Here is a 25,474-nt window from a genome sequence, read left to right on the forward strand (position 1 = left end):
AATTAAGGATCAGATGATTCTCTACAGTATTTTGGTTAGTCTCTGGTTATCGTCTTCTATCATCTGGTTCTTCTTTTACAGTTATTTACACTTGGGTCCTCTCCATGGTCAGGGGGTAGTGTTTCTACCATACCTATGCTATGCTGTTGTGCTGCCCAGAGGTTCTTCTAAAAAATAAGATTTGATTTGGGCCCTGTTAAAATGTCAACACTTGGCGCACTTCTAATGAATTATGTTCAGTCAGCCATTTCAACTACAGAATAAGCTGAGGTGACCCCTGCCAAGGGTAGTACACAAGAGTATAGGTTTTCCATCCCCGTGGCAGTAACACCAACCTCCTTATTACTATCACACCCAACAAAAGTACAACAAACAGGCTATGTTCCTCAAGTCACAGTGATTTCGAAAAGAACACCACAGCCAATGTTTTCACTCTGGATTTGATCGACCTCTCAACTGACCCACTGTAAATGTAACAATTATGGCAAAACAAATTGCATCTTTAAGAAAGTTAGGGCATTTACCTAGTACAGCTTTTGAGATGACAGAATGGCATGTTCGTACATTATCTTCCAACAAAAAAAGTGTGTTTACAAATTGTGCCTGGCAGTGATGGTGTATAGTAAGAGAATGTATGTGTGCAATTCAGTCACCAATTCATTCAAGGCCCAAATTTCTGGGCATGATAGTGAAATCAAAATGGAAAATCCAATATTTTTAAGCTAGATTGCGCATTTTTACAAGTTGGCAATGCCAAATGACGAGAGGTTAAATAATTTAAACACTGAAGTGCCCAGAAATGACATCAGTAAACTGAGCTCGGCTGATGACTACAAACTTGGAAGGTCTAAGATTGAGCACACGAGGCTGATAAGTGAGGCAAAATAATTCTGTTGGAACACTTGTTTCATCAATATTGTCACTTCCCATCCACACTGATTGAGAGGACCACGCCTAATAACACAATGCTGTTAATTAAAAGAAAAGAAAAGAAAAAAGATCTCAACAGGGGTGGAGTCAGAGTGACAAACTCTATTCTGCTCTAGGCCCAACAGGACTTGGATTTAAGAGAGGTGTATTATGTCACTTGAGCGTGAATGCATCTCTACTACCCTGAGTCAAAAATAAACTGTCAAGAAAAAGTTGAAACTATGTACTGAGGTGACCCCCTGTCAGAAGTAGTACAGGCAGGGTACAGCTGTCCTGAAAACAGAGTGCAGGAGAATTCCCTTGCTGAGATTATGCAGCTATGTTGAGTCATTGGTGAGTTGCCACAAAGGCAGTTTGAGGCCGTTTTCCAATACATTACTTTTAGCCTTTCAGCCAATTAAACAAGTAGAATAACACAAAATCCTGCTTGAGGACATGACCCAAAGCACACTTTTCATGCCTGAGAAAGTTCTTTTCACAACGCAATCAGTCACAGAAAATGTAATGCCTGTAATTGATAAATTATCAGAGTACTCTTATTAACGCATTTTTTTTTTTTTCATTCTAAAGTCAATTTCTTATGAGCAAGTCATCACAAATCTAATCAGACTATTTTAAGCATTTTGCTCCTCATTGCAGCTCAAGAGAGCGTTATAAATAATTTTTACAGTGCGCTGCATCTTGCAGCTACAGTGAATTTTACGATGGATACACACCACGCAGCTGGGCAATGAGGGGAAAACATAACAGCAGGATGCATAAATAGCCACTGCTCTTACATTCCTAACAGTTCATTTAGATGAGCAGTTAAAAGCCTTTACAAGCTGGTGGCCAGTACGGGTTCCAATGCCATAGCCCTATGCAGTCCACTACAGTTGAGTATATGAGCTACTGGAGAAGTTTAGCTGTAGGGTCAACTCATTAGTTGTAGTAGACAGACTGTGATTTCTAGAGTCATAAAATGTTTCAGAAGTTATGTCTGTTGTACTAATTGTTATGTGGGTGGTTCCCATTGTCTATTGCAAGGCTCTCATTAAAATAAATCGAGGTGTGAATTTGCTGCGCTCATTGTGTAAAGGCCTCGAGCAAACATTCATTGCTTTTCTTTACATGTTTATTGTTTTTCACGGTCCTGAGGTACAGAGTCTGTCTCAGTGTGCACTGACCAGAGGGCAGAGAGCGACCTAGACAGATGGCCGGGCAATCACAGGGTTGACAGATATGAGATCACTCATTTACAGTCTACCTGACCTGCATGTCTTTGGACTGTGTGAGGAAACAGGATCACCAAAGGGGAAACTCAGAACAGCACAGGGAGAAAATTAAAACAATAGATAGAAGTCTGGGTCTGCTAATTGTCCCCAGGTCTGTCTGTCCAGAGCCAATGCGCCTCCCTCAGATCTAAACACCTTTCTCTGTAATTGAAGAACGTGGCGAACTTTTTCTGCTTCAGAAAGAAGCTCATAAAGGGAAATAAAGCATGTGATGTACGGTCGAGAAATCTAACCATAGTGATTGACATCCTGGGAATGAATGCACGTAATCAAGATGTTAGCACATCCACTTGATCTCAGCTCAGTGAAAATAGGAAAAAAAAGGTCATACAGATGAAAAGATAAAATAAAGAATGGCTGAATTGCTTGAGATCTGGCCATGAGAGAGTAATTCCCACACAGGTGATGCATGTAATAATCATTACATCTGCACTATGATATAATGGTTTCAAGGGTGCAGCAGTTGCAGTGATTACAGCATCTTGGGTTTTATATGTCAATGTTTTTTAGCGCAATTGTTGAGTCTCTGTGTTGTTATATGTTCTGACAAGTGATTCTGCGTGTGGAAACAGGGAACGGATCAAGTACCAGTCCATTTTAAAATAGACTGGTGCGGATGCTAGCCTGTTGGCTGTGCCCTCAAAGTACCCAGATGTGCCATGTTTATGTGTTGCATTCCTACCCCGAGGTGACCTTTGCTTTAAGTGGTAAAAAAGCAAACGGTTGCTGTCTGCTGAAATAACTCCCTTGTCGAGCGATTACAGCACCTTTGAGTGCTGTTGACCTGTTGGCTGGACAGTTTATGAAAATAAACTGCAAACTGGGTTTAAGCAACAGCTGTGCGACAGCTCTGTGGAAACTGAATTATAAACTGTGATACAGCAGATAGCTACCTGACGATAATTGAGTGTGGGTTGAGGCTTTATGCCAGAATTACCTTACAGCTCTTAAATAAGATGTAATTCATGTATTACCACCATTAGAAGAAGCCAGTGCACAAAACTATAAAGCATGACTTTGGGACATCCATGCATCACCGTGGACAGCCCCCTTTGGTAAAGAGGTGTAAGGTTCAGGAATGAGAGCCTAATGAGAATGAATGAGAGCTAATACAGTGAATTATGGTCAGACAGACTGCCAAATTACAGTCAAAAGCCAGACTAGCAAAAAGCCTTGAATTGAGATAATGTGCTAATTAGGCAGCTATTGGTGAATGTCTTTCCATTACCATGGACACTGATGGTTATTTACCCGGCACTTTACTGATGCCTTTTGTTCAGTCTATGTGATCAATGCCCTCACTGAGCTACAAGGTGTATGTTGTATAATTTGTAGTGATCCAGAAATTACACAGTATCTCGCAGTACCAGCAATTAAGTCCTACCACTGCAACAAGACATAACAGTTTGAGAGAATATACAGTAGGTAGTGTCCAAGCTTAAGCGTACAGTAACACAAAATAACACGTAGCAGCTCAGAGGATAAATTCAGATTTGTAGTCCCATGATATTGAGGGAAAGTAGGGTTTATTACAACTTGTTTTTGGCCTTCTGTTTGGTCTTGATAACATTGTGCTCTCTGAAAAAATGCTGAAATCTTCCAAAGTTGCAACAACTTTTAGTTTAAAATGTAAACAAATTTAAATTGTTAACAGAATTTAAAAAAAAATGTTGATGTTTTGTCAAATATGTCAATGTATTCAGTTGCAGAGATATCTATTGAAGTTAGAATGCTAACCAGCTAGTCCCTTCCCATTTTCGTAAACAACAACAGCACTCCCCTCTGTGCTCTGAGCTCCCAGTCGAGGCAGAGTTAGCAAAAAAAACACTATTTGCATGGTTAACTGAGCTTACTAGCTAATGACAGCTACAGTTGCAGCAGTTAGCGGCTATGTTTGGAGTTGTTTAAAGTATGATTTCGACAGGTGGCCAATTCTAACATATTGCAACTTTTAGCTGAAAAAAATAAATTAAAAAAAATCTTCAAAGTTGTGGCAAGGTTTCTATTATCTGGTAATTACTGTTGACATCAAGAAAATCTGCTGAAGTTCAACATATCCGACATGTCTTGCTCATAATGTCCATCAAGAATAATTTCCTCTAAGCACGATTTCAGTTGTACTAAAGGTGGAGTATGCAATTCTGGAGAAAGACAGTTGATATTTGAGTCTCACTCTCAGGCCCTCAAATATAGATGCTTTGGCTTGGTGATGCATGGCATCAGCGAGCTCCATGAATTGTTTTCAAGCTTAATAAACATAGATACTATCTGACAGGAATTTCTCCCATATGTCGGAGATTTTGAAATCTTTGAGGACATGTGGATGGGCACCAATATTTTATAACAGAAACCCTGCTCATACCATTATGATAATGCACGGGATATTGGGCATTATGTTTTCATCGTGTAACAGCTTGAGCAATTCTGCAGTCATGTTACAAAACAATGTACTGTCATAGAATCAGACAGGACTTTACCATATTCTGGCGAAGGCCTTTATTGGCCTAAATTTCTGTATCAAGTAAAATTTAACAGAAACTGATAGAACGTCACAGAATGTGTCCTGCCAGCACTAAAATGATGATGATGATGATTCATGCATGAAAATGACCCAACATCCAATATCATAATACCTCTCTCTGTCTCTCTCACACACACACTCACACACACACACTAATATGTATTCATCAGGAAAAAGACAGCAATGATTAGAGGCCTAATGGGCATGTGTGATGATGCGTTTCAGGGTGTATGTGTGTGAGCAGTCAGGCATGGCTGAGACTTGAACAAAATAATTATCTGCTTGATACTGATGAATCAAGTGACTGACACAATCACACACACACTGCTTAGTCCTTTTTTTTCCTCACTACTACCTGAAAGTTGACAGTTTGCCCTGCAACATGTTTTTCACAACCTCTGGCAGTTAGCAATTAAGTTGGCAGACAGAAAACACACAGTCAACTTTCATAAAATCACACAAAACCAGATGCCTGTGCACACGCTTACACAAATAACACAGGCACACACACACAAATAGAAGTACGCTTGCAGCATTTTGCAGACAGGCTGTCAGACCATTACAAACTATATTGATTGTGCTGCTTTTATTCAGAACTTAACAGAGTGACAACAACACACAACCAGCCAGAATTAGTTATCGGCTATTGAAACCTGTGCACGTAAAGCTACACAAAGAAGGAACAAAAGGCACGCTAACTTTGATGAAAACATTCATCTCTGTCTCAATTTGGCATAACATGTTATTGATGAAAGAAGTCATCTGGAATAATGGTCAGTCAGAGGCTGCGAGAGAGGGAATGAAGAAGAGGAGAGTAGACAAAGAGGGACAGAGCAGGAGTCTGAGATGGAATCGGAGAAATGTAAAGAGAGAAAAGAATGGGGTACAGAAAGATAATTGTTATTCATCTAAATTCATGCTTGTTTGCTCTCTTTAAATATCTCTATTGTATCTATCTATTCTCTCTCCAAATCTCTTTACACTGTCTCTGACTGGCCACAAAAAGCACATACAATCATACACTTACAATTGGAAGGTGCGTTTAATCATCTGTCTCATTCCCTGTATACACATATTAAATCCTGATTGAAGATCAATGTTCAAGCGGGAATACATGTGTCTGCAACTTAAGGAAGATGTGTATGTGAAATAACAAGTTAAGGGCCTTTAAGGAAGGTGTTTACACAAAGAGATGATTACTGATAGAAAACAGACCCTTCACAGCTCAACAATTGAAACAATTGAAGAATATTCACGAATATTCATAGACAGTAGGGATAATCCTAGACATGGAGATTTTTGAAAGAAAAGTAGATTAACCTTGTCATTGTTAATTTAAATCAAGTCTTGAAATTTTGGATGAAGACATTGGGGAAACTCTTTGAATTGTTGGGCTAAAGCCTGGTAGACAATTTGCTGATTTTAATCACCTGAAGAATCAATGATCTGCCTCTCGTACGAACTGGTCAGCTGCCTTGCAGGTTCACAGTATAATTCTGACATAGCTGCTGCATATCAAAAAATTTATCGATGTTAAAAATGTATATCAGAAAAAAAAATGTGTTCAAAACTTCTATATATTAATATCAATTTCAGCCTAAAAAATCCTGTACCAGAGAGGCTATACAATATTGAACAGACAGACATTGTCCAAATCTAGAGGCATCTATGGCCCGACATTGTAGTTTTTTCTTCTAACTTTCACTTTATAGAATTACACAGAGGAGCTAGCTGCCTTTCGCTGTTTTTGTCAACAATGCCGAGGGTGCACATCATATCTGGTTTGAATAACCTTGGAACTCACTGGACACAGCTCACTTTTGGTGTGAGCAGAATTGATCCAAACATTCACATCATTCTGGCTAGATAGGCGGATCGAAAGCATGCATTCAGAACATGAGAATGAACATGTTAATGTGTAGAATCATGCTATGCTGGATCATTCCACTTAGTGCTGTAATAAAGAGGATTGCAAATTATTTAGTCTAAAGCTGTTTAATGGGGCAAATTAGAAAATCAATTTAAAAAAAAAAAATCTATAAAGTGTTTACAGTATACGAGCGTCTCAGTATTGTGGATGGAACAGATTTAAATGTATTCAGTGTCATTCATTAAGAGTCTATTCTATTCATTTCTAGTCCGTAACTGTCTTTATCCTCTTGTTCGTCTCTGTCCTTGTCTCTCCCTCTGTGTATGTAGATAGTGACATTCTGCAAATGCCAGCAGCTGTAGTAGCTGATAATCTGTCATTATAGCACATTCTTAAAGTGCTCTCAAAACCTCAAGCATTTTCAACACACACACACACACACACACACACACACACGTATGCACAGGCAGTACACAGAGCAGATAAAACCCATTCCATCTGTCAAAAGCTAAGGCTATGTGAATCTATTATACTCTATTGTATTGTATTCTATTTTAAACCCAGAGGAACACACACACACACACACACACACACACACACACACACACACACACACACACACACACACACACACACACACACACACACACAACAAGAGGATGGCTTTCCGTCTGTCACCTGACACCGCGCAAAATCACTGATAATGTGTGTTACATTTGATTAAACTTTTACAAATGCAGCCATGTTGATTACTTCCTTTCACCTAAAGCTGTGATTTCTTGTAAGACACTTAACATAAGAAAAGGCAACAACGGCTGTGAAGCTAATGTCACTTCAATAGAAATGTCTTAAGATGCAGACCAATCAGACTCCCAGATGTTGATTTGAAAAGAATCTCCAAAATGGAAAGTAAATACAAAGTCATTCCAGTCTCATAGCTAGGTGGGTGAGATAAAACTACACAGATATACTCAAGTTCTTAGTCATCATATGTTGCGATTTCTTTCTCCCAAGGTCAGAGAGACACAGAAGTGAGAGCCCTTTTTTCTCCAAACTTCTATTTTTTTGTTCTCTCCCCTCAATTATATCTCACAATTTCTCTATCCTACTCCCTCAGAGGCTTCAAGGTAAGTAGACTCCATTTCCATGCATCTTTAGAGAAACCTTCAATGTCACATGTCAAGTACCTGCTTGGACATTCAGTCTTTTTGCCTTTTCTCTCTTCCGGGTGCTCGATTTTTAATCACCTCTATGCTTTCCTTCGTTCTTTTTCTCTGTAGTTTTCAATGTGCTCTGTGCCATCCTGCTCTCTTTTTAGCTCTTCCCTCTCTCCACTCTCACCATCTTCAAACTTAACATTTTAGACAAATCAAAGTGCAAGGAGGAAAGAAGATGATAGAAGGAGAAAGATAAATGAGAGAAAGATGGGAAGAGAGCAGTGCTGAGCAGAGTAGATGAGGGAGAGAGAGGTGAGGAGAGAGGGGTAGAGCATAAAGAACATAGATGTTAAGAAAAAAATGAGAGGCAAGCCGAGGGTACGGGGGAGAGGGAAGTGAGAGATTGGAGTGCAGGGAGTACAGGAGCTGGGAGAGGAGAGTCGAAGTAAAGACAAGATATGTGACGAGACATGGAGATAATACCACAAAAGAAACTGTAGGTAGAGAAACTCGAGATGTTGAACCACAGGTATATGAATTATTCATGTCTATAACAATGACTCAACAACAAAGTTGCCTTCACAAAACTGGGGAGGTGTGTTGACCATGAGCTCAGCACTGGAACTCAGTCAGTGAGCAGGATAACAAAAAAGGAAGACTAAAACAACAGCCCTTAAACTTTCTCAACTCTGGACCACATAATAGAATATTTTTTGTACATTTTGTCATAGTTTCTAGTCTGCCTTACAACTTTTAACCTCTCCTGTCTCTCTACTGCATTTTTTAATCTCTATTTACCACAGGGAGGCTGTGTATGCAATATTTACATTTTCTCAGCAGTGTCATGCCTCACAGTCATGCAGTTAAACCTGCTGACATCTGAGATTTTTGGAAAATGAAAACAAATAAAGAAAAAAAAATATTCAAATAAATAACACATTCTTAGCATCCATCCTGTGGACAGTTTGCCTCTCTTGGCAAAAATCTTCAATAGTCAGAGTAGATAATTTGCAGACAGGTCTCATAATATTCTCATCACTATGCTGACATCCCAGCTAATTAAATGAAAAATAGTTTATTCATCACCAATATTGTGGGCAATATATTAAACTGCCAATATTGAGTGATGAAATTAAAAATGGAACAACATAGACTGGTGAATATTTTACATAAAATAACAAAAATACACAAAAAGTTGCAACAAAAAAGTTAACTTGGCATCTCATTACTACAGACAATGTGAAGAAAATCAAGGTATAGGTTTATTTCCTCTACATCCGATTATGAAGACTTTTTTTATGGAAATGCCTGATGAAAGGGGAAATAAAATAATGAAAATGAGCTCACCTTCCCAGAGTCCATTGCGGCGATGACCCACACACAGTGTGCGTTGTTCTCATATTGAACAGGGTAGTTAGGAGAAGTTATGATCCCTCTGGGCCCCCTTAGGTTGCTGCCGCAGGTACGAGCTACAGAGGAAGAAGAAGACAGAGCGACACAGGGTTTTAAAAAAAGATTTATGGGGAAATCAAAATTACGCTCACAGATTGCAAATGGCTTTTTACCTTAAAAAGAGAAAAGACAGAGAGAGGGTGTGGCAGTGACAGAGGGCAGTTATTTTAGACCATGGGTTTCAATGTAACCAAAACTCAAACTGTGGTTTATGATACACATACGGTTATCTCAAAAGACAATTGTTATCATTTTAAATAAACAATAGCTAACTACTAAAAGAGGGATTTTAATTGCAATATTGTGACAATGGACTATTTAAAGATCAAACGTGCTGTATATTTGTACTGCAGAATACAGTGAAGAATGATGTATTATTCTAGGACTTCAATTCAGAATATTCAATTGTACCAAAAGGATCATATCATGAGCTCCATGCGTCTAGTGTTTACAGGAGTGCTGCCTTTCAGAAACCTTTTGCATTGGATACAAACACAAAAATGCATTCCTTGGTATGAGCACAAAACCTAGAGCCCTGTTAAATAGAAGATAAGGCTTTTGGCTGTCGTCTGACAACTTTTTCTTTCATCACTTTTCCTACATTGAGATTTATCTGTGAGTTGGAGAAAGCAAAGGCTCTTAAACCAGAATCGTTGCTGGCAAACATGATAATGTGATGAATGTTATCAGCAACCATCTTAGGGGGGTTTATTAGAACCAAATATTGCATGATTATAATGTGGTCGTCAGGTCAGGTCAAGTCCAGCAAACACTGTTTCCACATTTCCGAATGATCTTCAAATTCAGAAAGGTCGCAATGACCCAAGAAATAAAGATGAGCAACCTCAAGAACTACAAACAACAATTTAGTCAAAGGAAAAAAATGGCCTCATCTAATGGAGCTTATTGAAGCTTTTTGCTAGCATAGAACTTATTAGGGACTATTTCCTGTACTTTGTCCACTCACTTCAATTGCTTATCAATACTGAGAAAACATATGACTAAAGACAAGCCAAACATATATTTTTTATAGAGTGTTAGCATACTAGCATTCTATGTTAGCATTTATCTCATAATACAGTTAAGGCTGATGAGAATTCAATCATTAGTTTTGGAAGCATCTTTCCATGTACTAAAGTGTCGAACAAGTCTGATTTTAGATCAGTAAACCATCCCTACACGTTTATTATTGTTACCATGGTGACAAATGTCACTATCATGACGTTGAAGGTCACCTGACTTTGGTGTTCAGGACAAAAAACTCCAGGGAGAGTGTATTTCCGAGCAACGGGACACTGAACAGTGCTTATGTTTTTGGGGATAACGGGCTGTCAGACAAATAGGCTTTTTCAGACGATTAGGAATAATGGGCTGAGGAACAAAGGGCAGTCCCCCCTACAGAAGCTGGCCAGCTGACATACTGCTGGCATGGCTATCTTGGAGCTCTAACTTGGAACTCTATGTTCCAGATAACACGGGTATATGCTTTTGACACCAAACTCTCTTCTTTTGCTGGTAAACGTTGAGTACCTTTGCCCCTGAAGAGCCTGCAGATTCCTGTTATCAACAGCATTTTTCATAATATTCTTCCTATTGCTCTATTTTATATATATTGATTTTGTCCTGTGTGATATTCAAGGTAATATTTCTTGTCTTCAGTACCTCATAAACTCTCCGATGTGTTATTGCCTTAACGGGTTATTTGGCAGAAAAAAGTGTAGTGTCAAAAGTCCCTTTAAAAACCCTTCTCTCCTGAGCACAGTAATATTAAAGGGCTTTCTTGACATTTTCAGTCAGTTGTAGTCAACAAGCACTGTCACACTGCAGAGGAAGTTTTATTTGATCATATATTTGCCCTTTATCTATCATAATGAGTTAGCTGGAGGCAATCACTGCCATTAGAGTGAGAAAAGGCCAATGACATTTGAGACAAGAAAGGATATAAGCAGAAGAACATAAGAATAATACAGAATAATAGTGGACGTGTGAGGAGATAGAGAGATGGGTGGAAAAAACAAATTAAAGAAGTTTACAGACAGGGTGAGAGACAAATTGGAAAGAAATGAGGGAGAGAGGTTAGAAAGACACAGAAAGAGTGAGTGGAGAGGGTGAAAGATAATAATGTAAGAAAGGAAGAGAAAAGAAAGTGAAGGAGGAAGGGCAAGAGGCAAGAAAGAGACAGAGACACAAAATACCACAGGAGAAAGGGGGAGAGAGGAGGACCTCAGATGACTGATCTGCCTGTTAATTAGAAAAGAGCTGAAACACACTGCGATACACACAGGTACGCACACACATACACACGGACACACAGAAACACATTCATGGCGATTCATCCCAGAGACCAGCTTCTAATTAACATTAAAGTCTCAGCAGAGAATGAGAGAGGCTCATGGGTTTGAATCTCAGGAGAGTGATCATACCAGATAACACAATACACCAGGGCTACACTATAGGAATTTTTAACCTCTGCCTGCCTACTTGTTTCCCAACTCTTTCCTTTCCTTGCTCTCTCTTTTTCACTCTCTCTTATTTGACCCTCTCTGTAATTACAGATATGTATGTGATAGAATTTGCAGTGTCTAGCTGCCATTATGTTGTACCGTACTGAAAATTCACTTTTTGAATTCAGACTTTTCCCCAAAATGAACCCTTCTGTAGTTTATAGAAAAAGAGGCACAGTTAAAGAGTAACATATTTTTCTACATCTGTTTCTTTTACCATTTCAGTGAAGGAATATGAAATGTAATGCATATTGAGTGTCTGTATTTCTGCACCATTCAAATGCAAATACATTAAAGATGTCTTGAGCATCATTTTATACATTTTTTTCTAGTTTAGCTTAGCATGAGAGGCACCTTTGAAAACACTTGGATCTACAACAAAATGTATAAATTCTGAAATATAGTTGGGTTTAAACAAAGTTTTTCTTCCCAACATTGTTTGAAATGATAGATCTACAGGTGAGCCCAGCTGTGATGAAGTGCGTATAGCCATTTGCATTGTGTGTAGTGTCATTTGAAGCACACCTGGGCCCTGTGTGAAAGCACTACTTTTAATTACTAGAGCTCAGTTGCTGATTTTCTCCTCCCTGAGACACCCATTATGTTTTGGTTGGCATTTGGCTTGGCTGCACCATACAACATCTCATAAACGTCTCCCACCTACACTGCTGCTCTTACTTATTATACATTCCACTGTTAGTTTACGTTCTCTTATCTTATTCCCTTTGTTTAATAAATAATTTGTTTATTTGCTTCATTGTGTGCATCTCCTTCTTTTGCCTAAGGCATGGTACACTGAAGTTAACAAGAAAAGTTTTCCAACTTGACAAACAGTGTTAAGTACTATATATAATTAAAAAACTATCAATGGTTACAGCTGGGGTATTTTTATATACTCCTATTTTTAACAATAACTCAATAAATTAGTCTATTTGAGGTTAAGTCAGAAATTAAAAGATTCTATAAAGCTCTCCAAAACTGAAAAGTTGAATATAATATGATGTGATTAACAGTAATCCTTTTGTATCAGATACTGTAGTTCAATTAATTTGGTGAAAACAGGAATCAGGCTTGTTCAAACCTTAAAAACTTAATTTTAATCCTTTTTTCTTAAGTTTTGCACACAATCTTATCACTTGGAAAAACCATACTGGCAGTGTAATGGACTACCAGATGGGCAAATTTTCCACTCTTGTGGATAATAAATGTTCATTCATGATGCAGTTTGCTGTTCTGGCTCCACAATGGTGGAATGAGCTCCTCACTGACATCAGGACAGAATAAACTGTCCGTGATCTTCTATCACAGACTGCAAAACTGTCCAGACTGCATCTCAGCACATTATAAAACAAACAAAAGGCCCCTGTTTGTGTATTTTGTATCTTTTAGAAATTCTCAATTTGAAGCACATGGTTGAATGTAATTATTGTTCACTCCAAACTCTATTCTATAATCTGAAATATTGCTAAAGATTTAAAGATCTGGGGTCTCATTCATAAAAAATAAAATAAAAAAAATATATATTAATGCTGAGTGTAAAAAACCTTGCTTAAGCATGGTTCAAAAATCCCATTTGTTACACAGCTGTGACCTTTAAATCTCAAATCAACTTGAATTGACAGTACCTACTGTTCGTTGTCCCCTCGTATAATACCTTTTTGGAAGGCAGGATCAACGATAGTAGAGGAGGCTGAAGCTGGGCAACATGTATAATTCAGTGGAATAAAGAGTGGGTGAACAAAGAAAACCTCACACACAGCTTGGGAGTTTTGACACCGCTACACATTGCTCAGAAGGCTCATGCAAAGTTCACCGCAGCCTTGGACATATGCTTTCAAAACTGCAATACCCCTACATAACCAGCAGAAAAATCACTTTAGTCAAGTCCACACTTTGCTTAGAGATAAGATCTTTTCAGAAAGAATAATGTACTGCACCAAAAATCTGCAACGATTTTTGGTTCAAGGTCACCTAACTAAACTGAAAGGAAAATGTGTAAGAATGGAAATATGAACAGCCAGTAAGAAGATAAGCTTTGCAAATAGGCTTATTGTGAAAATAATATTCACATGTCCTTCCACCTCTCTCACTCGTCACTCTTACTCTATCTCTACTGTCTCTTCGTGACAAAAGTAGCCGGTATCATGTAGTCAGATGGGTTCCTGCAGTCCCAGACGGACCAACATATACAAAAACAGGCACACACACTTACACTATAATATGATGTGACAGCGACCCTATAGTGTGTGTCTGAGCACTGGGACTGCCTGTCTGTCAAACACACACAGCTCAAGGCAAGTACTGCTGCAGCTATGAAGTGTGTGACATTGTCCGGACACTTGCTGTCAATGTAAGTGTGTGTTGTGCGCACGCACGCATGGGTGTGTGTGTTAACTGTCTGCCTTTTCATTGTGGAGCAATAAACCCAACAGGGTATTGTCAGTAAACATGTGGGCAGTGAGAGCCCCTGCATCGTTTCACTGCCACTCATGCAGTTATTTATTTAGTCACTCAGCCAGTCAGTCAGAAAATGAATCATGATTTTAACACATCAACAAACAACAAAATGTAAATCATGGTGATATATTTCATTATGTTTCTGTGATATTATACTTTTAGAGCTGTGGCACTTGCCACAAATTTAACATTTTCTTTTGGGGATTGCATTAGATTGTCCAGCTGTGGTAGTGGTTTCTAGGAGCGGTTAACTTATTTTTTTTGTGCTGATCAAAGAACTTACACAATTGCATGACTGTGAGGCATTGCATTGTCCAGCTCTTGTTCTAAACTTCCCATCCCGCCTGAGCAGAAGATTCAGACAAGAATCTTGTGATTGCTTCAGTGTCCAGCTTGGGGGGAACAGGCTTTTCCAATCAGTGTTAGGCTGTTGTTATTTTATACTTTCATTATCAACAACATCCCGAGGATTCAAAATATAACAATGAATTTGTCTTACTAACAAGTTTTATCTGTATGGCCAAATCCTAATAAAGACCTGTAAGTCCACTGGTCCAAGAACTATGTGCAGGCTCACAACATTGTATTCGATTGACATACTCCTGCTTTCTAATGGAAATGCCAGTCTAGTTTCAGTGCAACATCGACTACAGCAGTGAGGGCATAATTCTTTGAACGGTTGGACCTCTGAGGCAATAGTAGTTGGTCATCACTGTTGATGGTTTAACTCCTGGCACCTACTAACAGCACCCTGAAGTGTCCTTGAGCGTTACACTGAATCCCAGATAAGCAGGTCAGCACCTTGTCTGACGGCTCAGCCACCATCAGTATATAAGTGTGTATGACAGTGTGTGTGAATGCGTGTGAATGTGACTCATTGTAAAGCTCTTTGCACCTGTTTCAGGATAAATGTGCTAAATGAATGCAGTCTATATCTGTCAGATAACTTTTTCCTCCTTGCTTTAAATGCTTTAATATCACCATGGTAGATGTCAAACCAGCGTATAAAACCAGTGTATAAAATGACAGATGAAACTTACTTCTGCAGATGGGTCTGTGGTCACTCCAGGCAGCTAGTGTGTCGGTGACTCGTTGACAGGTGATACTTTTAGATCCTTGTAGTACATAGCTGTCATCACAACTGAACTGGACGTTGGAGCCAACTCTAGTTAAGGAGACACAACGATAACAACACTTGTCAAAAACAGTAACAACAGTGAGGATGACTGCAGCTCTGATTGCTTCCCAAGCCCCGGTCAGGTGTTATTGTGATACTTTTAGAAAGCTCTTACATCACGGCTTATATTTTAAGAGAGCTGGGCTCTTCCAGGAGATAATTGTAGAAATAATTTATGAATCACGGTCATGATATTAATGATGTAGAGGCTTTTAGGTCCCTGTGGAAGACAACCATCGCCACAGATCATCCAATTTGAATCTCTAATTCCTCTCTTTCTGTAAGACCCCGTATTTTTTTGTCATTTGTACCTTCCTCTTATCTTCTTTTCTTTGCTCTCCTTTCCTTTCTTTCCTCAACTCCTCCCGCCTTCTCTCTCATCAGTTGTTCTGATCATTCCTGTGTTCCCATTCCCTCCAACACCCCGCTGTCTAGCACGTGAGAGGGACATTCAGCCATCTAAGTGGTAGTCTGCATGGTGTCGTGTCTGTAAAGCTTAATGTCTCTTCCCTGCTGACACACACCGCAGTCTACCACCTGGCCAAACATTCGCTACGTAGGGTTCTGGTTGTTCAGTGGCTCCACCCTGTTGTTAAACACTGTGAAGTCGTACAGCCCGGCCAAATCTCTCTGTTAGTGCCTTTGTCACGGAGAGTTGGGTCATTCACTTTACAGCTTCTGCTACTTTGGTGGCACTGATGGCACTGAAAATACCTTACGTGCAGCCGCTTGCTGTGAAATTTACAATTACCGGAGAAAAACTTACTGTTATTGCTTTTTTCCTGAAAGAACTTTTCATTGCAATTGTGTACGTGGTTGTCTGACAATGGAAACGGCCATGACACACTGAGTTACAGCCATCTTGCACACTGCCCAACAGTGAAAATTCTTATTTTCTCCACAGCTCATGTACTCCCTCTTTTTCTCCCATTTTACTTCATCAGACCAGGCTTCTGCTCAAGCTCCTGCATCTTGGTGCTTAATGATGATTAGATAGAAACCTGTAACACACACCAAACACATCCATGCCAACATGCATACGTACTAACACATACTGTACATACTCACACGCAAACACACAAGGAGGTAATGACTTTCGCTAAAACTCAGAGAGCTCCACTAATGGAGTAACCTATGGAGTACGTGCAGTCATAGTGCTGATGGTAAAGAAGACTACCAGGAGCTGAGCATTAAAAGATTTGTGCAAAAGTTTTTCAGCCTGGAAAAATTCTCTGATAAATGTAAAAAATGAAATGCCCATTTTGATTTTCTCATAATCATGAGAGGAACATAAGGACAATTTAGCTGCCACTGATGTTAAGTGGATGAGTCGTAGGGAGGGGTAATCATTACATAATAGCTCTCTCCTGATTAAATGAAATTATGGCTCCCTTTCTACTGATAAGATGACAGACACCATGGAGTGAATCATTTAAAAATGCCTGTGTCCATCAAGGTCTTGTTTATTAGCCAAGATCCTTCTTCCCAAACATTTCTTCCCATTCTCTTTGTATAACCGCTATATGAGTGAGGTCTTATACAAACTATAATAAAGGGCAAACAGTGAACAGTATAAAACAAGCTCAGTCTGTGTTGGCAGAGGAGAACTGCAGGTCGGAAACTACTTGACTGACAGTTACAGGGCAACCTGGACCTGGGAAATTAGGTAACAGCAGAAGAGGTTAAGAATTGCAGATGTACGCTGCTCAGTGTAGGGCTGCGACTAACAATTATTTTCATTCTCGATTAGGGATGAATGATACGGTTCTTTCCAGCAAATACAATAACAACCTGCTCGTCATGGCTGATAACAAAACCGATAATTTCACATTTTTGTATTTTAAAAAGAAGTTCCTGACCAGTAGTTCATGCACACCTGAGGGCAGTTCTTTTTGTTCTTCTTACTGGAAGAAACCAACATTAAAGGTGCATCAGTTGTTCTGGCTGATCATACCTCTACTCAGGCTGAAGGTGGGCTGTGATCACCAGACTCCCTGTACTTATGCAAATTATTAAAGAAGTATAGTGTAGGTATAGATCGTCCCAGGTAAGATGTAACAAGTAAGTGAGGTGTAAGTGAAGATGTCAATCAAACAGAGTCTCTACATCTTCGTTCTGAAAAGCGCTCAGCCAGAAAAGATGAATCACCTGTGCAGGTGTTTCACGAATGTGCAAGGCCTATAAACCGAGTCCCACGTGTTTAGACAGGGAAGTAAATAATACATGAATTAGTAAAATCTTTAACAGCTAACATTTAGTGTTTCCAGTCACGAGCTTAAAATATTTAATATTTACTTGAGGCAGGGATGACACAAGGCTCTTTTGTGTTCATTAATTATCTTATAGCCACTAAGTAGTGGTGAAAGTGTTCTCGTAAGTGTTACACACACACACACACACACACACACACACACACACACAAAAACACACACACACACACACACACACACACACACACACACACACACATACCCAAAGACAGCAGCAGCTACAAAAGAATAAAACTGCAGCTTAAACACTCATTACCTGCAGGTGGGACACATGCAAAATTCGAGCAGCTAAACTCTCGAAGCAATTACCTCTTTCTTCTGTGTGTGTGTGTGTGTGTGTGTGTGTGTGTGTGTGTGTGTGTGTGTGTGTGTGTGATGGCAACATCAACATGTCTATATCTGCAGGTTGAAAATGTAGAGAAGAATTTGCTTTGCTTGAGGTGACACTGGTACGCAGGTGTGGAGCAGGTCTGACAAGCATTAAACAGCTCCCCTCTAAAAGACTGCAAATATGAATATGTGAGTTTTTCAAGTTTGTTACAGGCCACTTACATAAGGTGCTTCACATCGAGAAAACCAGAGCTGTACCGTCATGTCCCCAACAGACATAAATTATTCATGATAATACATAAACTACAAAACACTTTAGTCGCCAAGAAAATGAAGGAGAACTTTAGTAAGTTAAATGCTCCTTGGACCAATTTGGGGACCAGAACAAGGGCTGAGTGGCACTCCCTCTTAGTCTGGGAGTTAAAGGTTGCTGTGGGCCAACATGAGAGGAGGGACAACTACAAAACACCGTGATTTCTGTAGAAGTAATCTGAACTGGGACCTGAATGTCTGTAACCTCAAGATAACCTGGATAAACTCAAACAGTCCTTACTTAAACCATTGACAGTCATTAAATGAAACTAAACTCACAATGTTTAAGTCCCCCAGTACACATACTGCCAATCTTCCATGTTGCACAGTCAAGTATTTCATAAAGCCGAAGCGGGGTGACAAGGGAATCATCTCACCTGCTAAGCTCGACTGTACTCTAAAAACAAAACGTGTCAAAAAAGGGTGTTTTGTCTGTTCAGCCTGCAGCAAGGCTCGATATTTTCAACTAACTGTCAGTAATTGGCCCAGTGCTGGCAACAACCGAGCTGTTCTGACTTAAGAATTAAAACAGCAAAACATAAATTGAGCAAGAATCCCTCTTCTCACTTCATCATCCAAATGATTTGATGACTTGTGCCAAGCTTGCAAATGTAATCCACTGCAGGAAAAGGCCTTTGAGTGAGATCATGTTTTTGTCTGGTTTCTACATCTGACACACATATAATAATGATCCCTCAGCTGATCATCAAATCAACAAGATCTAAGGCACTTTTTTTTATATACTAGATTAGACTTGGAGTGACCGGGAAGAGTTGAGTCTGGGATAATGTGAACTTACTGGAAGGCGGAGCCCATCCTCTTGCCATTTTCTGGAACACCAGGATCTGGACAAACATCACCAGCAAGCCCGCTTTGACTCACTGAAAAACAAAAAAGACAGAGGACTTTTTGGAGAGTATGGATGTTTATGTGATCAGGATATTTTCATACTCTTTACGGACATTTTGTAATTGTCACAGGCATGCACAGCATCATATTAGGCGGACGGGTAAATAATTAAACATATTTACACACCACTTTTTAAAGTAAAATAAAAGTGACGGGGGAAAAAAACATTTTTATCATCATGTCCACAAGCATGAGTATTTTTCAATACTGTATGTGATGACAGTCAAGTGGTTAATCAAGCATCACTAGGATGACTTGAACTGTGAGAGATATCCTCAGCTGTTGTTGAGAAGTCACAAAATGGGGTATGCACTCTATTCTCGGCTAAATCAGAAGATGAAAAGTACACAAGGCGGACAGGATAAGAATCTAAAAGATTTAAGATAAAACATTTTTTAATTAAAGAGCAGCAATGGACACATTTATCACGATCAGCCTTTAGTAATTCATCTGTCTATGGAGATCATCCCACACAAAATAAACAATTCAGAACCAGCTCTGCGTGTTTGCTTTCGTCCTTGAAAGGAAACAATGAAGAAACAGTAATGGGTTTTGACAAAAGTCTGGAAACTAAAGAAGTCTTCATCTAAATATGTTGTTATTTTACGGCCGACATTTTGACTTTAGTTTTTCCTCCAGACAAAACCATCAGAATAATCTTCAAGATGTTTCAGCATTATCACATAAAAATTATTCCACCCACGGATTTTACAGTTGAGATACAGATATTCAGCAATGTGGGGGAAATATCAGACAATAAGTTGAATGCATTACAGCAAATAAGCAAAAATCACCCACACATGTCAGTATCCTCAGCATTACTTGCTTTTGACATCTCAAACTGAAGTTGAACCTTATAACTGAAGGTATAACTGAACCTTATAACTGAAGGTGTTTAATTAAATAAGGCTAAATTTCCTCAATAATAAACGTAATGAATCCTGAAGTAAATTTGTAAGAAGCATTAAGGCCGACGACTACAATCAACTCTAGCTGAATATAAAACAATGTCGAAGTAGCATCACCTCACAAAGCTGTTTAGAAGGCTACTAAGAAAAATGAGCTAACTGCAAACCTAGCATGTCACGGACGTTGAAGTTAGCTAACATAATGTCTACTTCTTGCTAACAGTTTCAGACAAATAATAAATCAATACGTGGAGAAAACTCCCTTTCCTCTCCACAAAGTAAAACAACTTACGTTTATTTTGTGTGTGTTTTTTTGTCTATATTTCGCTCATTCTTCATATTGTTTTTTCCCCCATCAAGTGCTAACATCACTACTAGCTTCTATTCCCCATAACGACACTGATAAAAGACGTTGACACAGCGGCGTAGTTGCAAACCTAGCTTGTCAGGAGCGTTAAAGCCAGCTAACCTAATGCCAGTGTCAGTATGTGTAAACTCCTTTTCCTCCGTACGAAATTAAACAACTTACATTTTGCGTAGTGTCTCTTTGGCCTGCAGTATACTGTATTTTGCTCGTTCTTCATGTTTTTTCCTACATTGATACATACTGTTAGTAGCTACCAAGATGTATTTAAGCTAACCTAACTTCCTTACAAAACATAACTGTGAATAGCTCCGACCATGTGACCTTTAGCTTGTCCCCGAACAGAGCTCTAACTCAATCTGCCAGATGTCAGCTAGACATTTCATAAATTGCTCTGAGCAAATGGCCAACATGGGACTCTGCAAAGTCTCTGAAACCTCTTATGTACAATTTTAGAGAGTTAGCATTTCCATCTCTCTACATAAACTCCACTTTAATTCACATTGGAAAATGCTATTTTTTGTTTTCAATCATACTGATTAAAATTCTACGAACAAAAACACAAGGCAAGCTTATGAATATTAACCTTTAGCTAAAACTTCCCAGCTTTGTGACGCTACAAATTTATTCAAACTTTGTCCATATTGGCCTGCTGCAATACTGTTTACAGGTTTTATTTGACTTTTACTGCTACTTTTCCTTAAGTAAATTAAGGTCTTGAATACTTCTTCCACCCTTGAAAAAATATAGGCTACATAATTTTTTAATACAACTTTTCTGCACTTTTATCCAGGACATTTGAAACTTTCCTAATGTTTCAAACTCATAAAAGTTTCAAGGACCTTCAAGTTTTTCCGGTACACGTGCTACAACACCACTTTTTTCGGGAATTATGCTCCTGTCCCTCCCTTTATGCCAGCTTATATTATAAACTTCATCTCTGCCTTGTCATATAGTGTAAATTTTAATTCAACATTTAGTCTACAAAATTACGTGAAACATTTTATAAAACCATCAGGGAGAAAAAATGCTTTTATGCAATTAAAATGCTGGAACAACTGTCCCATCTCTGCATTTAATCCCCTCCTGTTTTGTTGTGTATCTTCATGATCTGTTCTGCTCCGTCAAAAAAAAACAAAACAAAAAAAAACAACACAAAAGCAAATCACGTCACAATTTTTTTGTCCGGCTCTTATTTGGGATCTAGCATTCTTTTTTTGTTTTTTTTAGACTTTGCTGCGGCTGGGAGCATCTGCTGGATGCCTACAACATAATGTAAATGTAAATGAGACCAGACAACATGACAGAAACCAGTTTATACCAGCTCTGTCTTAATGGAAGTCTGTGGATGAAAAATGGTGGTTAGCATGAAAATAAAGGGAAAGGACGGCGCTGATAAATAAAATAGGAATGAGGAGAACGCTGGAGAGGGACTACAATAGTGCGGTGAAAAAAAGAGGAGCATATCCTGGTGATAACATATGTCACGGAGAATAGACAATATCTGACCTCTAAACCTCTCTCACATCCTTTCCGTCCATCTTTTCTTGTATCCGTCTCTCTTCCTGTCCTCTTCATCTGCCTCTACTCCCACTCACTTCTCCTCTCCACTTTTGTATTCTCGGCTCGCGCGCCCCGCTTTTTTCCCTCCCTCACACACATTAGCCGCAATTTACAAAGGGATGCCGAAGTTTTGTGCAACCCAGCATAAAAGATGGATGAATGATTTGCTGCATTTGTGCGATTGTGTTATGTGTGTGCTGGAGAGGTTTGCGAGTGTATAGACGCCGCGTATGCGTGGCTGTGCGAGATATGATGCAAACAGAACAAGCTGTCTTGTTGCTCTGCTGTGTTTTTGATGTTCCGTCCAAAAATCACCACACAAACACACTCGAAAAACACACTTTCTGTGTTGCGGCTCTCTCATCCCCCCTTTCTCCCTCACTCATGTTCAAATGGCTTTCATTGGCATCAAATACAAAGGTTCATATTGCCGAAACAAATCCAGCTCATGCAAACAACATGAGATTGTTATAGGGGGAGAAAAGCTGCCAAATATCACTGCTGGGCTGATGTCAAAAATCCTCAAGCTGACTTAATCCCATATTTGCACTTAAAAGGCCATTCAACATTTAAACACAAGCTTATGATGCGTAATGTCATTTCCATATCATCAAAGTGTCTTCAGCAAACCTTTCATCTCTGCAAGTCAACTTCTTTTAGGGAATTCGTAAAAAGTGATTAATTTTCTCGTTTGCTAATGTACACTTGGCATCTCTGACTTGCGTACAAGACCTTCGCTTCACATCAGCTGCCCACTCTCATAGAAAAAAAAGATTCAACCGACTCAGTTATTCCTGCCATTCGTCCAAAACTATTCACTATACACTCACCCCTAAGAGTAAGTAATATCCCTAATGAACAGTGCAATATACTGTGACTGCACGTCAGGACTGAAAAATGTTGGTACTCGGGAAGGAAGTGTTTTCAGGCATATTTTAAAGAGCCCACTGACCATAAAGTAAAGAGATTCAGCACAGCAGCAACGATAAAGAGACTATGTGGCTGCTGCAGTAGTTAAAGGCAAGTAATTACAATCCAAAGCTTCTTGTTCTTCTCTTTAGTATTTCATTTTATAGTGAAATGCAATACTTTTTACCCTACAACATTTACTTCAGTCAAGAGAGAGACAAGTGACTGAAGTAAAGAAAATGTTTATTACAGCAGACGATGTGATAATTGAGTCTCATCACAAAGTCTTTAGCGCTTCGACTCTAGAGGGAGATTTTGTGATGGAGGGGTGTCTTGCCCTGAGCAGCAGCAAGAAAGCCCCCCCATGGAGTCCAGACTCTGGTGGTGGTGGTGGTGGTGGTGGTGGTGGCTGATGACTCTTCTGAGACTGGAAGGCTGATGAAATGATGAAGCTGATGAAGCTGGGCGGTGATAGGGAGGTGGAGCAGGCGCCCATAAACAGAAGCGTGAATGAACCAAAGGCAGAGAAAGGATCGGATTTTAAAAAGACAGCCGCTGATGTGAACAGCTGAAATCAACTCGATAAGGAGGCGGAGAGTGAGCGTGCATGGAGTATTTTTACATGGTGGGACTGCTACTATTATTTAAGTAAAACCATCTGAGTACTTTTTCCACCACTGGACTGATGACGTTGCCATGAGCCCTCAACAAGACAAGAATTTCATTGTGTATCAGTTGATAACCTTTTTTTTTTGTTATAAGCTAATCTGTTGATTAATTCATCTTTATGTCTCTACTTACCTACTTTATTACCTATTAATTCCAAAAGCTAGCAATGCTTTTTCCCTGAAGATTAAAGAATAAATAAACGACACTGAGTGGACTGAATCCACTGAGCAGCCAGAGTTACAACAGTACTGAACATGCTGACAAGCAGAAAGAGATTATGTGGCTGCTGCCGTCAGCATTCGCCCTCAACACCACGAGATTAGACATGACACATGTTTTTTTGTATTTTCATGAGCAATTATCTCTGGATATCAGAAATACTCTGCAGGGTGTCACACGTCTGTCAAATTCAAATCAATCAATTTATTAAGACATAATATTAAGTTTACATACATTTCTGTTGTGATTCTTTTTATTATTATTTTATCATTCCTCTCAAAAGTACAGATGTTTTTATTCACAATCTGAAAGTCATGAGAAATCACTTGTCTCCATTGTTAAATGTGTCTGCTGCATAGTGCTGTTTGTAACACGTTAGGTGGGACAAGCAACACAGCGAGTTATCTTATTCAGAGTTAAAAACTGAAAAATGCTTAATAGAGTATTAAAAAGAGTGTAAAGCATATGAAACAAGGTCATGTTGAATACGTACATTTGGTTGAACATAAAGTCTTGTGTCTTTTCTGTCGTCAGTTTTGTTTTCTTTGTCGTAAGAAACTGTTGTTGAAATCCCAAAGAGACAGAGTTACAAACCAGTGGCTCAGGCAATTGGAGAGAAATGGTAAACTGCTGGCTTAGAGGGCAACGTAAAGACGGATAAACACAAAAAAGACATTTGCATTGAGAATGCAAAGCTGTGTAGCTCAAAGGTTTAGTCATTATAGCGGCTGACAGATGAACCATTAAAAAAGAAAATGTGGTCAAAGAGTGAATGAGAGACGGTGCAAGGAGAAAGGGAGAGCGTGGGAGAGTGTGTTTGTCCGCGTGTGTGTGTGTAATCAGCTGACGTGTTTCAGGTAAGAGCTTTTGAGGTGCTCTTCAGATGTCTGCAGGATGAGTAGAGAGATGTACGGTGTGCTGTTTGTTGATACGCTCTCTTCCACCGCTCTCCTTGTTGCCGCTCTGCCCTCTCTTTCCCCCACACCTTCTCACGCTCACGGGTCAATCAAGCCGAGAACCTAGAGAGTCAACAACCGTCTTCCCGGTGTTATTTCGTTGAGCCCACAGGATTCTCCCCTTGTTACGACGGAAATAATATTCAGATGGTTAAAAGGACTGCATTACTCTGAGGTTTCCCCCGGACGTTTTCAGCTTTGGTGCTGAACTATCGTGTGATTTCCAAGTTTCAAGCAGTGGCATCACCTTCATTTGAGCAGACCGCAACCCAGCGCCACCTTGCCTGACAATCCTGAAGAAAATACTGATTATAAATCACACTCTCACAATGATTCATTACACTTCTAGGTCATTGTCTAGGGAGTAAAACTCCTTAATCACAATCTTTCAGCCTCTCTATAATTATGACACATCCTCAGCAGTAAGCTAATGTTACCGCTGAGAGAAGGTAACTGTAAGATGGGCTGCTTTCATTTTCTATATTGTTCTAGTTAGCACTCTGTCTGTCCGTCTGTCTGTCTGTCTGTCTATCTATCTATCATCTACCTACCTACCTACCTACCTACCTACCTACCTACCAGTTGGAGAATGATCCATAAACAGACGGTCCTCAAACTGATTTTCACTTATTCTCATGTGTGTCTGTCTATTAGACTGTGCTTTAATACAGGCTAGAGGCATTTACAGACAGTCTTTTAGATTATGATTCATAAGCGCGCCAT

At 39.3% G+C, this 25,474-nt stretch overlaps 1 protein-coding gene across 3 annotated transcripts in view; it reads right to left on the minus strand.

Annotated features, from left to right (window-relative positions):
* Positions 1-25,474, minus strand: part of LOC311273248 (CUB and sushi domain-containing protein 1-like) — a 396,934-nt gene that overhangs the window by 146,115 nt on the left and 225,345 nt on the right. For all 3 annotated transcript variants that reach the window (XM_084380198.1, XM_084380197.1, XM_084380199.1), the window contains 3 exons: positions 19,054-19,135; positions 15,206-15,330; positions 9,100-9,221 (listed from right to left, as the gene is read on the minus strand). In XM_084380198.1, coding sequence (XP_084236324.1) covers positions 9,100-9,221; positions 15,206-15,330; positions 19,054-19,135 — 329 coding nt within the window. The remainder of the gene's footprint in view (positions 1-9,099; positions 9,222-15,205; positions 15,331-19,053; positions 19,136-25,474) is intronic.

This window comes from Pagrus pagrus (assembly GCF_965226575.1).
Source record: "Pagrus pagrus genome assembly, chromosome: 1".
NCBI classification, from domain to species: domain Eukaryota; kingdom Metazoa; phylum Chordata; class Actinopteri; order Spariformes; family Sparidae; genus Pagrus; species Pagrus pagrus.